We start from the raw sequence: 13812 nt of genomic DNA on the forward strand, positions 1-13812 counted from the left end.
TTAAACACTAATTATTCTAATAATTCTATTCATTAAAGTAGTTATTCTATTTTGTTCACTTGATATTGTATTTTCCTGGAATTCACTGAAGATCTTTTCTCATTTCAAAATTTATCATAGCACTATGTCATCTGATTCCACTACACAACTAGAATAAGAGCTGGATGGGTTTTGACAAAACAACAATAAAAAAAACAATTACCAATCACTCTTTATAAGAATGAAGCTTGTGTAGGAAATAATCTAGTAATCTTTTGTATACCTTATATCCCGTCACTGTAGATTCATTCGACAGTGCAACCACATGATCCCAGGTGATTATGTAGCGTGAACCAGACCTTATGGAACTGATGATCCGCGGAGGCTGGCTTGGAGCTGTAAAAGTAACAATATGCTGCTGATGGTAACCACATGCAACTTCAGCTCTGCAAGCTGCATCACATCAGGAATCAGAACACTGATAGTGATATGGGGATAAAAATAGCTGATTTTGATGTCTATATTACGTGCTTGGCCCTGTGCTCTGCATCCATGGTTTTATTTAATGTACCTCGTGGCCCTGGGAGGTAAGGTAATATAATGATCTCATATTCTCTTCTCAGCAACCTTCAGTTGGTTGTCTCTTTTCCACCACTCTTTAGAAACTGCTATTCTCAAGGTCATCAGTCACCTCCAGTTGGCCAAATCTAATGTCACTTTTTTATTCAAGTTTGACATTTTCACAGCATTTCAGAGAATTAACCTTCTAATTCTTTCTTGAATATATTTTCTTAAATTAATAATCTCTTATAATCTTTCCTCCTGTCTCTCAGGTTGCTCCTTCTCATTAATCATTCTTTGCTAGCTCCATGACCTCTGCCAAGTTTCCCAATGTTGGGAAGACTTAGGACTTGATCCTGGGAACTCATCTCTCCTCTATGTATAAATCTCCCCAAACCTTACATCTGGGCCTATGGCTTTAAATACATACGATTCTGTCTCAAGGTAATCTTTCAACTTGTACAGATATGTGTCCAACTTCCTATATCCTCCTCAATGTCTAAAGGGTTTCCCAAATGCAATATAATCAAGACAGACATTTACTATGTACCCTTTAAATCTACCTTTCTCTATTTCCCAAATTTACTAAATGGCACAACCAAACTCCCAATGTTTCAAGCCAAAATCTATTCAATCTTCTGTTTCATTCATTGCCAACATACAAATTAGCTGAAAACTATCAACTCTGCCTGCAGAAAATTTTCTGCTTCTTTCTATCCCTTTCTATCTCTGGTCACCATCAGCTCTTCCTTGAATATTAAAAAAGGTCTCCTAATTGGCTATACAGCTTTCCCTCTTATTCTACCATGTTCCTTGTTTACCCAGGAGGCAGAAAATTAAATATATATATATATATATATGTGATATCACTCTCTGCCTTAAAATTGTCCAGTGATTTCTTATGACACTTAGAGTTTAAACTCCTTACTATGATCTGTAAGACCCTGCTTCATATGACTCCTCCACAATTCAGAGCTGGAACCATTGTCTTTTCTACACTTAAAACACACCAAACTCCTCTCATGTAAAGGCTTTGTACTCGTTATTTTCTCTGCCTGATAGAATCTCCTCAGCCAAGTCCTCCTTCTTATTACTCATATCCTAGGTCAAATAGGGTCTTCTCTAAAAGGACATTCCCAACTATCCGATTAGAATTTGGCTCCCACCCAAGCCATTTTAAATGTTCATATTTGGTTATTTCTTGGGTTTTATGTATAACTTATCTTTAATTGAATTGTAGTTGATTTACCATATTAGTTTCAGGTGTACAACAGTGATTCATATTTTTGATTATACCACTTTAAAAAGTTATAAAATAGCAGCTATGTAATTGTATATCAATGCCATACAATATATCCTTGTAGCTTATTTATTTTATATACAGCAGCTTGTACCTCTGAATCCTGTAACCCTAGTCCCTTTTAGTTTCCATTTGCATGAAATATCTTTGCCATCTCCTCACTTTCAGTATATGTGTATCTTTAGCTCTAAAGTGAGTCTCTTGAAAGTATCAAATACATGGGGCTTTTTTTCTACTTAATCAACCACTCTATGCCTTTTTTTTTTTTCACTCTATGTCTTTTATTTCACTCTATGTCTTTTGATTAGAACATTTAGCATATTGACATTTGAAATGATTATTGATAGACATGTACTTAATGCCATTCTGTTACTTGTTTTCTGGTTGTTTCTGCACTTCTCTGTTCTTTTAGTTTCTTCCCTTGTGGTTTGATGATTTTCTTTATTTGCATGCTTGTGTTCCTATCTCTCTAGTTTTTCTGTGTGTATAATTGTGGGTTTTGATTTGTACTTACCATGGAGTTCATATATGTTGACCTATGAATATATCTGCCTGTCTTAAACTGATTAAGTTCAAACACATTCTAAGATATCTACTTTTTAAACCTCCTTTGCAAGTTTTGTGTTTTGATGTCATATTTCACTTCTGCATGTTTAACCCTTAATAGTCTATTGTGGTTATAGTTAATTTTATAATTTCTTTTTATAATCTTCATAGTTGCTTATTCAAGTGCTCGATCCACAGCCTTTACTATATATTTGACTTTACTAGTAGGATTTTTTTCTTTTCTATCAATTCTTACTACTTATTGTAGCCTTGTCTTTTCCACTTGGAGAAGATTCTTTAAAAAGTTTTGTTAGATTGATTTAGTATTGATAAACTCTGTTTTTGCTTATTTTATCTTTTGTTCAATTCTGATTGATAACCATAGTAAATAACATATCCTAGTTTGTAGGGTTTTCCCTTTTAGCACTTTAAATATATTAGGTAACTCCCATCTGGCCTGCAAAGTTTCTGTAGAAATGTCAGGTAATAGTCTTATGGAGGTTCCCTTGTATGTGATTTTTTTTTATTTCTCTCTTACTGACTTTAAAATTCTCTCTTTAACTTTTGCCATTTTCTTTATAATATGTCTTAGGTTTCCTTGGGTTCATCATGTTTGGAATCCTCTGTGATTCCTGTATCTGGATATCTCTTTCCTTCTTCAGGTTTGGAAATTTTCAGCCATAATTTAATCAAATATATTTTGGCCTTGTTCTCTCTTCTTATTCTGGAATGCTCTATAATAAAAATGTTGCTATGCTTGATGTTGTCACAGAGGTCCCTTAAACTAGTCCCTTAAAGTCTGTTTTTCTTTTGCTGTTCTGATCGGGTTATTTCCATTATTCTGTCTTCCAGATCTTTTGTATCACATAGTTTGCTGTTAATTCCATCTAGTTTTCATTTCAGTCATTGCATTCTTCAGTTGTGACTTATTCCTTTCTATATTTCCTAATTCTTGTTAAGATTTTCACTGTCTTCATTTATTGTTTTCCCAAGTTCAGTTAGTATTCTTATTACTAATGACAAACTCTATCTGGTAAATTATTTACCTCTTTTTATTAGTCATTTTTTAAGGATATTTTTCCTTATTCTTTTAAACTATTCCTAATTCCTCTGTATTCAGGTTTAAGTTTCTCAGACTCTGAAATTAGGTGAAACACTTCTTGTTGTTCAGTTGCTCAGTCATGTCTGATTATTTGCGACCTCATGAGTGCAGCATGCCAGGCTTCCCTGTCCTTCACTATCTCCAGGACTTTGCTCAAACTCATGTCCGTTAAGTTGGTGATACCATCCAACCATCTCATCCTCTATTGTCCCCTTCTCCTCCAGCCTCCAATCTTTTGCAGCATCAGGGTCTTTTCAAATGAGTCAGCTCTTTGCCTCAGGTAGTCAAAAGATTGGAGCTTCAACTTCAGCATCATTCCTTCCAATGAATATTCAGGCTTGCTTTCTTTTGGTATTGACTGGTTTGATCTCTTTGCAGTCCAAAGGACTCTCAAGAGTGTTCTCCATCACCACAGTTCATAAGCATCAATTTTTTAGCACTCAGGCTTCTTTATGGTCCAACTCTCACATCATACATGACTACTGGAAAAACCATAGCTTTGACTAGATGGACCTTTGTCAGCAGAGTAATGTCTCTGCTTTTTAATATGCTGTCTAAGGTGGTCATAGCTTTTCTTCCAAGGAGCAAGTGTCTTTTATTTTCATGGCTGCAGTCACTATCCACAGTGATTTTAGAGCCTAAGAAAATAAAGTCTGTCACTGTTTCCAATGTTTCCCCATCTATTTGTTGTGAAATGATCAGACTGGATACCATTAGTTTTTTGAATGTTGAATTTTAAATCAGTTTTTTCACTCTCCTCTTTCACTTTCATCAAGAGACTCTTCAGTTCCTCTTTGCTTTCTGCCATAAGGGTGGTGGCATCTGCCTATCTGAGGTTATTGTTATTTCTTCTGGCAATCTGGATTACAGTTTGTTTTTCATCCAGCCCAGCACTTCTAATGATGTACTCTGCATAGAAGTTAAATAAGCAGGGTGACAGTAAACAGCCTTGACCTACGCCTGTCCCAATTTTGATCCAGTTCCTTGTTCCATGTCTGGTTCTAACTGTTGCTTTTCGACCTGCATACAGGTTTCTCAGGAGGCAGGTAAGGTGGTATGATATTCCCATCTCTTTCAGAATTTTAAAGTTTATTGTGATCTACACAGTTACGCAGAGTACATCATGAGAAACGCTGGACTGGAAGAAGCACAAGCTGGAATCAAGATTGCCGGGAGAAATATCAATAACCTCAGATATGCAGATGACACCACCCTTATGGCAGAAAGTGAAAAGGAGCTAAAAAGCCTCTTGATGAAAGTGAAAGAGGAGAGCAAAAAAAGTTGGCTTAAAGCTCAACATTCAGAAAACGAAGATCATGACATCCGGTCCCATCACTTCATGGGAAATAGATGGGGAAACAGTGGAAACAGTGTTAGACTTTATTTTGGGGGGCTCCAAAATCACTGCAGATGGTGACTGCAGCCATGAAATTAAAAGACGCTTACTCCTTGGAAGAAAAGTTATGACCAACCTAGATTGTATAGTCAAAAGCAGAGACATTACTTTGCTGACTAAGGTCCATCTAGTCAAGGCTATGGTTTTTCCTGTGGTCATGTATGGATGTGAGAGTTGGACTGTGAAGAGGGCTGAGCACCAAAGAATTGATGCTTTTGAACTGTGGTGTTGGAAAAGACTCTTGAGAGTCCCTTGGACTGCAAGGAGATCCAACCAGTCCATTCTGAAGGAGATCAGTCCTGGGATATCTTTGGACAGAATGATGCTAAAGCTGAAGCTCCAGTACTTTGGCCACCTCATGCGAAGAGTTGACTCATTGGAAAAGACTCTGATGCTGGGAGGGATTGGGGGCAGGAGGAGAAGGGGACGACAGAGGATGAGATGGCTGGATGGCATCACGGACTCGATGGATGTGAGTCTGAGTGAACTCCAGGAGATGGTGATGGACAGGGAGGCCTGGCGTGCTACGATTCATGGGGTCGCAAAGAGTCAGACACGACTGAGCGACTGAACTGAACTGACACAGTTAAAGGCTTTAGTGTAGTCAAGGAAGACATAAATATTTTTTCTGGAATTCCCTTGCTTTTTCTATGATCCAATGGATGTTGGCAATTTGATCTCTCATTCCTCTGCCTTTTCTAAATCCAACTTGTACATCTGGAAGTTCTCAGTTCATGTATTATTGAATCCTAGCTTGAAGGATATTGAGCATTACTTTGTTAGAACTTGAAATGAGCACAATTGTGAGGTAGTTTAAACATTCTGTGGCATTGCCTTTCTTTGGGTTTGGGATGAAACCTGAGCCATTCTAGTCCTGTGGCCACTGCTGAATTTTCCAAATTTGCTGGCATATTAAGTGCAGCACTTTAACAGTGTCATCTTTTAGTATTTGAAATAGCTCAACTGTATTTCTATCCAGTTCTTGAAAGTGTGTTCCTATGTTGTAGTTGCTCTATCAGTCAGCGTATGCCCAGTGGCTTTGGTGGGAGAGCTGGATCTATAATTAGCACAGATCACATATTTTCCTAGAGCATGCTGGTGGGATATGGGGCTGAAATGGAAGTGCTCTATCCAAAGGTAGATGGGAGCTGGAACTTTTCCTATGTTCAGTGGCCATCACCATTCTACTGGGGGTAGTTTTGGGTCCCAAGGTGCTGGAGCAGAAGGCTTGAGGGTCAAGTTTAAGCTGGTTTCATTCCCTTTAAATGTGCTCTCCCTCTCCCCCCCAGCAATGGCATCTTTGCCCCCAGGGCTAAGCACTGCTAGAGCAAGGGTACTAGAGTGGGTGCCCAGAGCAGGCTAGAGCATGAGATAAGACAGTCCTGGCAAGACAGTCAGAGCTTGAGACAGCTCCCAATTCACAGCCTCTGTGAGCACAAGCAATGGTTTTCTTTGCTCCATTCAGATCCAGTGCTTGTTCTTTGCCAGTTCTATCCCCCACAGTTGCACAATCTCCTTGGCAATGTAGCTTTTGTTTTACTGGGGAGTTGTTCTGAAGAAGGCATCTGGTACAGGCTGGGACATATGCTGGGGCTGTCCCAGGAAATCATTCCAGCAGATTTTTCTCTTCATGAATGAGATTTTATTTTTCTACAGCCATCTTATAAGTCCCACCACTATTGAAATCTGCTGTTGGGACTCATCTTCCTGGTACTGGATTCCATGGTTGGGGAACCTTAGATGTGGCTCAAACCACTCTCCAGGGAGGATCTCTGAGTCTGGGATATCCCCCTTCCACTTCTATGTCCCCTGCTAGGGCTATGGTCCCAACCTGATTACTTCTCCCTTTCAACTTGATTCTATGTAGATCTTACTTAAGAGCCTTGATTGTAGAAGAGTATTTCCAATAGCCTCCAGTTTGTTTTCAGAGAGAATTGCTCTACATGTAGGTGTGTTTTTGATGTGTTCATTGAGGGAAGTGAGCTCAAGTCCTCTGCTCTGCCATCTTGGTCTCCTCCTCCCTTATTATCTATTTAATCTATTGCTCTGTCATTTGATGTTATCATATTTATTTGTCATATTTTTCTCTCCTTCCTTCTCTCTCTCCCTCTCTTGCCATTAGTTTGTTAAATTCTGTGAGAAGAGGATCTGGGTCTGGCTTGATCTTTTCTCTATCCTCAATAACTAGAGCTGTCGAGGGCACATAGCATACTTTTGATAAATTAATAAATTGAAAAAATAACAAAGGAATGAATTCTCTTTTTATAAATTACAAAGTTGATGTTTAAATATTGAAGTAATATGTCTACCCATACACAATTGAGTAAGTGATAGAGACAAATTTGAAACCCCTCTTTGATACCAAAGTCTGAATCCTACCTCCATGCTCTGTTATACCATTAGGACTATCTTTTCACCCAAATAAATTTCCAAACTCTAATGGTAATAATGTCTTCAAATTCTTGTGAAACTTCCCAGGATTCTGAATATAAATTCTCTTCTTCTATTTGTTCAACTTAATTTCAAGAAGGAGCTCTCATAGTGAAGCAAGGGAGATGAGGATGAGCAGAAAAGGTGAGCAGGGCAGGAGGTCTTATTATATTAACAATGAGAACATACAGTAATAAGAGAGTGAAGATAATACTTCAAAATTTAACTTGCATTTGCATTGTACAATGATGACATAAATCAAAGCAAAGAAAAATTACAGTTTTCATTTTCTCATGCTATTGATGCATTCTTATAAAATCAAGTTTAAAATAATAAACTAATTATCTAATGATGCAAGATTTTGTAGATAGTCTTTAGAAAAGGAGGTTCTGCAATTTTATTTCTGAAATGGATATTAATTAGTGAAAGTATCTGCCACATTTTTCATCTACAATAACTAACAATGTTTTTGTTGTATTTTAAAACTTGTGTGATTTTAAAGGCTAAAACTGAAACCCAAATGTGCTCAGATTGCTAGATAGTAAATTTTTCTCACCTGTAACTGTATCATTCAATCAATTGGGAATTTTGGCAAGCATGTAATGCAAATATTGAGACTCACGTGCTTTCTTGGTGAAGGTCTCAATCATATCACTGGGAGGTCCACACCCTGCACTATTGCACGCCCTGACTTCCACAAAATACTGGGTGTCAGGCAGAAGGTTCTCCAGCCTGGCCGAGTATTCTTGGCTAGCAACTTGAACTCTGTGTGCAGCTGCTTCTTTGTCATGGGAAGCCCAGTACCGAATCTGCAAACATGCAAGTTAAGTAAAGTTTTTTCATGATTCAGACACTTCAGTTGTAAAAAATTCTTTTCAACTTGTTATGACACCATTGATGATGGCTGGGCATCAGATTCTCAAATGTTACTTGCTGTTCCATTTCTATCAGTCTTAGACTATGGCAAAGCATATAATGCAGATCTGATTAAAGATGTCGAAAACAAATTAAAGCCTCACTTCGAGGCCTGAAATAGCCATACACAGATGAAAAAAGAGAAAAAGCCAAAAAACTTTGCATAAGGTTTGCTCTCAAAAACATAAAACTGGTCTCTGTTTAGAAGCATTTGACACAATAATTTATATCATTGGTTTTCTGCTTTATTTCTTTTTATATGATTGCAAATTTGTCAAGGGTCACTGATAAAAACAACCACGTGGTCTAAAACAGGCTAGCATAATTATTTTCAGCTAGCTTATTTCAGAAATAGGTAAAAGAATCTTCTTTGAACCTATATAGAGACCAGCTATCAGAGAAATATTATACCTAATAACTGGTTGCAGAAATTATTTATCTTTAAAATGTTTTTAAAAATTTCATTCATGTGGTGATTAGAAATGATTACTTTTACCATCTAGCATATCAATGACACCCTTCATAGGCTCTTAAATTTTAAGTTAAAACCATGAATTATAATTTTCATTCCTCAAATAAATTTTTGATTAAAAAATCTATAATTATATCTGTTATAAATGAAAATAAAAGCTTGTTTATAAGTTTACCTCTATTTTATATTTTAAATGTCCTGTCTATAAAACAATGAGGTTTTAATTTCACAATTAACCAATAAGATAATATTTAATATTGATATAATTCTGAAATTATTTTTTACATAAACCCATAAACCCATTATAAAATGGAACTGGACAGCTCAAATTGCCATAGTAACAAAATGAGGACATTTTTTTTTTAAAAGGCCAGTTACTAATTTCTGATTGGTTTCCTTTGATATATTTTTATCTTGTTGACTAGTGCTCATTTTTTCTGACGCCAATACATTTTTTCCGAAGAGTTTTGATAGAATCTCTTTGGCTTTTCTGCTCTCTGACCAAGGATGGCTCAGAACTGAGGAAGTAGAATTATACCAAGTGGTTCCAAAGTCAGATGGCAGAGAAAAGATTCATGGCGGTAGGAGTATCCTTGTGAAGGCATGAGTTTCCTCGTGCTGGGAGCCTTCAGGCAGTGCCTACATTCATCTGAGAAAGAGGAAGACAGCCTACATTTCAGTGGGCATTGGAACTGCGTGACATGTAAGGCCTCTTCCACTGCTTGGCTGAAGAGAAATAAAATGCACGTTTATATTCCAGTGAAATGCCAGGTACTAAAGCAGGATCATTCACGTGTATTATTTTCTCAACAAGTCTGGAAAGTAGTGTTTACCTTGTTTAATGCTGCAGTCCATGGGGTCACAAAGAGTCGGACACGACTTAGTGACTGAAGAACAACACTTTGTTATATAACAATCAAAACTGAAGCCCCTGAGCTTCAGGTACTTTTATATGGATGCCTGTTGACTGAGACTACCTTTCACAATCTTCATTCCAATATCACAACTTTTCTATGCAGTTTAAATAGGAGAAACTTTTTTTTAAGGCATTGTAGATTTATAGTGTTGTGCCAACCTCCTCTGCTGTACATCAAAGTGACTCAGTTGCATACATATATACATTATTTTTGTTATATTCTTTTCCATATTCTGTGATAAACCATAAAGGAAAAGAAAAGATTTTTAACTAAATATTCCTAAGATACTAAGCACTAAAATAAGGACTTAACAGTGACAAATTTTTTCACATTTTACCCAAAATTCCATGAGGCGTTTTGGCAATAGAGAAGGAAAGAACAAATTTTCTTTAATTTACTCTTTGTATCTATATCCTAAGTGTCTAATTACTATATTCATCTGATTTTGACACAGATCTATGTTACACGGTCTCCTCTGAAATTCCCAATAAACTTCAGCATTGCTTTAGTTGTGCCGTGGTAACTAGGGAACCCAGAGAGTTAATGAGTATGCAAAATAATCTCTGATTTCCTTATTTTATAATATGAGATTTGAATGACATTTTTACAGTATTTTAAGCATCTACTAATGAAAGCATCAGATATAAAATTCTTTTGGTTCAATAAGCTCTCTCCTTAAATCATGCATTTACATATAAATTGCAATATTTTCAAACAATTCTAAATTAAACAGTCTATATAAAATATGGCATTGTATTTTTTTTTTGAACTAGCCATTGACCATGCACTTAGAGATAATTTCCAAATAGACAATTTGGGCGACTGCATTTTGATCCTTGCCCTGAGTTGCCCTTGGAGGTGAAGAACCAACTTTAACCTGAGAGAAAACTGCCTGGAATGAAGTGAACCCATAGGAATGGAGCAGAACAAATGCATGGCTTTTGACTGATCACTAGGGAGACCGAAAGACAGCCTGAACGAACTAGCGTAAAAATAAACAAATAAATGAGGCTGCTGTGGCTTTAAGGATGCTGCTGCTGCTGCTGCTGCAATAGACCATAAATTCATTTTCACGTGCTAGAGCAACATATGGTGTATTTATTTCTATTGCATGCTGTGGTAGTATATAAATTTAACTCTTTATTTACATGTTCCTAAAATCTGCACAACACTCCAAGTCTAGTGTTAATCTATCTTAGTGTTTATTAAACAGTTATGGAATTGCATCATTACTGGTCTCTGCTATTACTAGATTATAAATTGCTTGAGGACAAATATTAATTATTTTGAACATGATGTACAGATGACTGCAGTTGATGTATGGCACTCATTCATTCATTGAATAAATATTTATTGTGTATATACCTTGTACCAGCTACTGTGCTAGGTGCTGGGAATATAGTAGTGAACCAAGCAAACATGTTTTTGCCTTCACAGATCTTTAAAAAAAGAAATCAGAACGTTTAAGTCTACATAGATTACTAATATCTTTGATGGAATAATCTAAGTGTATAATTTCACCCCAAGAAAATTGACTCTTTGTAACAATATTGGAAATCTGAAAAGAAAAGCCTCAGAAAAAGGACTAACTCATACTTGTAATAAAGAATAATTATGCTTTCCATACATTTATGAGCTACAAAAATACCACTTTTGAATAAAGATAGTAGTTATATTCCTTCCAAGGGAAATGTAATAAATTTTAATAAATAAATAAAGACCTAGATGTTACAATTATAGTAGTGCTTAAAAACATATAGCACTTTTGAAAATTAGACTTGCTCCATTGTTATTTTCTACTTCAGTAGTAAACTTTTGTTGCAGATTTCCAAATTCTCTCCTTCAAAATCTAAATTTCTGAAAAAAAATCTTGCGATAACTGAATATTTTTTTTGTTATAGATTTAATGGGCTTTCTTGATAGATTAGTTGGTAAATCTACCTGCAATGCAGGAGACCCCAGTTCAATTCCTGGGTTGGGAAGATCTTCTAGAAACAGGGTAGACTACCCACTCCAATATTCCTGGGATTCCCTTGTGGCTCAGCTGGTAAAGAATCTGCCTGCAATGTGGGAGACCTGGTTTCAATCCCTGAGTTGGGAAGATTCCCTGAAGAAGGGAAAAGCTACCCACTCCAGTATTCTGGCCTGGAGAACTGATGGATGGGATCACAAAGAGTTGGACATGACAACTGAATGTTTTTTTGTTATGGATTTAATACAGTTTTCCAGAAAATAATCTAAATATAGTTACTTAAATAAAAACTGAGGCTCTGCAACAAAAAGTTCAACCTCTAAAAGATGTTGTATAATAGCTTGATAGCATCCAGATCGCAGACTAAGTCATGCATTAGTACATTCTATGGCTTAAGAAGAGCAGTAATATAAATCTTTCAAAATCTGTATTCTTAACACCTCTTGGAAGCTATGCAAAGTTCATTTTTATTTTAGCCATTGGTTCAAGAACTAAACAGTTCTATGCAGGCTTCAACCAGCTTCCCGTAAGTACTACCTGCATTTTTCTTCTGCTATTTCCACTAAACTCTCACTTCCTGTCTTGTATCATTCTTGATGTTGCAGTGTGAACTTTGCCCTGCCCTTCACGCAGGGAAGGGAGGTGGTGCCCCTGGGGCCATTCTTAATCTGTGGGCAATTACAGTGGTTGAAAGCTTCCCCTTTCATCCCATGTGGGTCAGTTTTGAACCACATTTATGATGTTCCTCAAAGATCCCAAGGGATGAAGTATCAGTTGCCCCCAGTGTTTGCCAACATGATAAAGCATTTTTCTAACCTAGCTTCTCACTCTTCTGTTCATTCTACTTTTTCCTCTTATTTACTCCCTGAGATCATATTTAAAACAAATAAATAAGCAACAATAACAACAGCAAAATCACTAACTTTTTCTACACCTATGTCTGACTTTCCTTTTAGGAGATCAGATGAAGATACATGCCTTCTCCAAATAAGAAAATACCATATTTCCTAACATGAGCTTCTGCTCTCCACAATAATTTGACTTTTTAAGACATCTGAGTAAACTACTCAGGATTGATAACTTTTAAGAATAATCAATCATCTTCATTAATCTCTCATTCAGCTGCTAAGAGGCTTTCTGTTATTCCTGATAGCACACTGTGCTTGTTTTCATTAAGGGAATTCTTTACCTGCTGGGTAAGTAAACTAAGTCTTTTGTGGATTCCTGAGCAGGAGCCCAGAGTTCTAATATGCCTTTGATAAGAAACACTTCTTGAATTCTTCTAGTTCACTTACACTGCAGGAAATTAAGATCAAGGTTAGAAGTGGTGAGCTCTTTAGCCAAGGTGGGACAGATGGAGGCGGGGAGGAAAATAAAACTTGAACTTTCTATAAGACAAACTTAAAACCACAAGGGTTTATTTTTAATTCCAACTGCCTACAATTCTCACTTAAATCTCAGGGAATTAACCTTGAGATGGGGGTCAATCACACAGCTTTTCATTTATCTTATTAATTTGCTTTTTTTCTGTTTCTTTATAATTTATACCCATAGTACATTTTCATGGGAAGTGTAGTGGAGTATTAGCTTTCATGATCATCTGTCTTGTTAAATCATTGACTTTTTCCTTCATATTTTAAAACAGAAACAATAACCATATTATAGCGAGCCAAGCTTTTCCCTGTAAAGAACATTTTCTTAGAGGAGAATAAATGTTATGGATTGTCTCTTAAACTGTCATGCTTGACTCTTTGATATTCAAGGCTCTGTGCGAAAAATGTAAAGGCTTTTTAAGAAGGAACAAATGGCAATAATAATTTTGTGATTTACTTCCAACACTTTTAACTATTCTCTGGAGAGGCAAGACCTAGGTTCAAGTCAGGATATACCAATTATTACTCAGATAAATGGTTTTAAACCTCCAAGTTTTTCATCTTTAAATTGGAAAAAAAAATAATAGTATTTATTCCTTGTGATTGTGTGGATTCAAAATGATGAGCTTAATTAAATGTTTAATATAATAAGGATTAACAAATATTATCAGTTATCATTATTAATGTCATCATTGTTTTCTTCAAATGTCCAATTACATGAAAAAGGGAATAACATTAAGTGTGGGTTATTTAATTTCTTCCACACGATGGAAGGATACGAGGCAATGACTACTCTCAGCTTTGTAGGTGAGGAAATTAGGGCTCAGACAATTTGAATAAGCATTCCAC

At 36.3% G+C, this 13812-nt stretch overlaps 1 protein-coding gene across 2 annotated transcripts in view; it reads right to left on the reverse strand.

Annotated features, from left to right (window-relative positions):
- Positions 1-13812, reverse strand: part of CNTN1 (contactin 1) — a 421509-nt gene that overhangs the window by 49199 nt on the left and 358498 nt on the right. For both annotated transcript variants that reach the window (XM_069584608.1, XM_069584609.1), the window contains 2 exons: positions 7937-8123; positions 263-375 (listed from right to left, as the gene is read on the reverse strand). In XM_069584608.1, coding sequence (XP_069440709.1) covers positions 263-375; positions 7937-8123 — 300 coding nt within the window. The remainder of the gene's footprint in view (positions 1-262; positions 376-7936; positions 8124-13812) is intronic.

The sequence above is a fragment of the Ovis canadensis genome, chromosome 3 (assembly GCF_042477335.2).
Source record: "Ovis canadensis isolate MfBH-ARS-UI-01 breed Bighorn chromosome 3, ARS-UI_OviCan_v2, whole genome shotgun sequence".
NCBI classification, from domain to species: domain Eukaryota; kingdom Metazoa; phylum Chordata; class Mammalia; order Artiodactyla; family Bovidae; genus Ovis; species Ovis canadensis.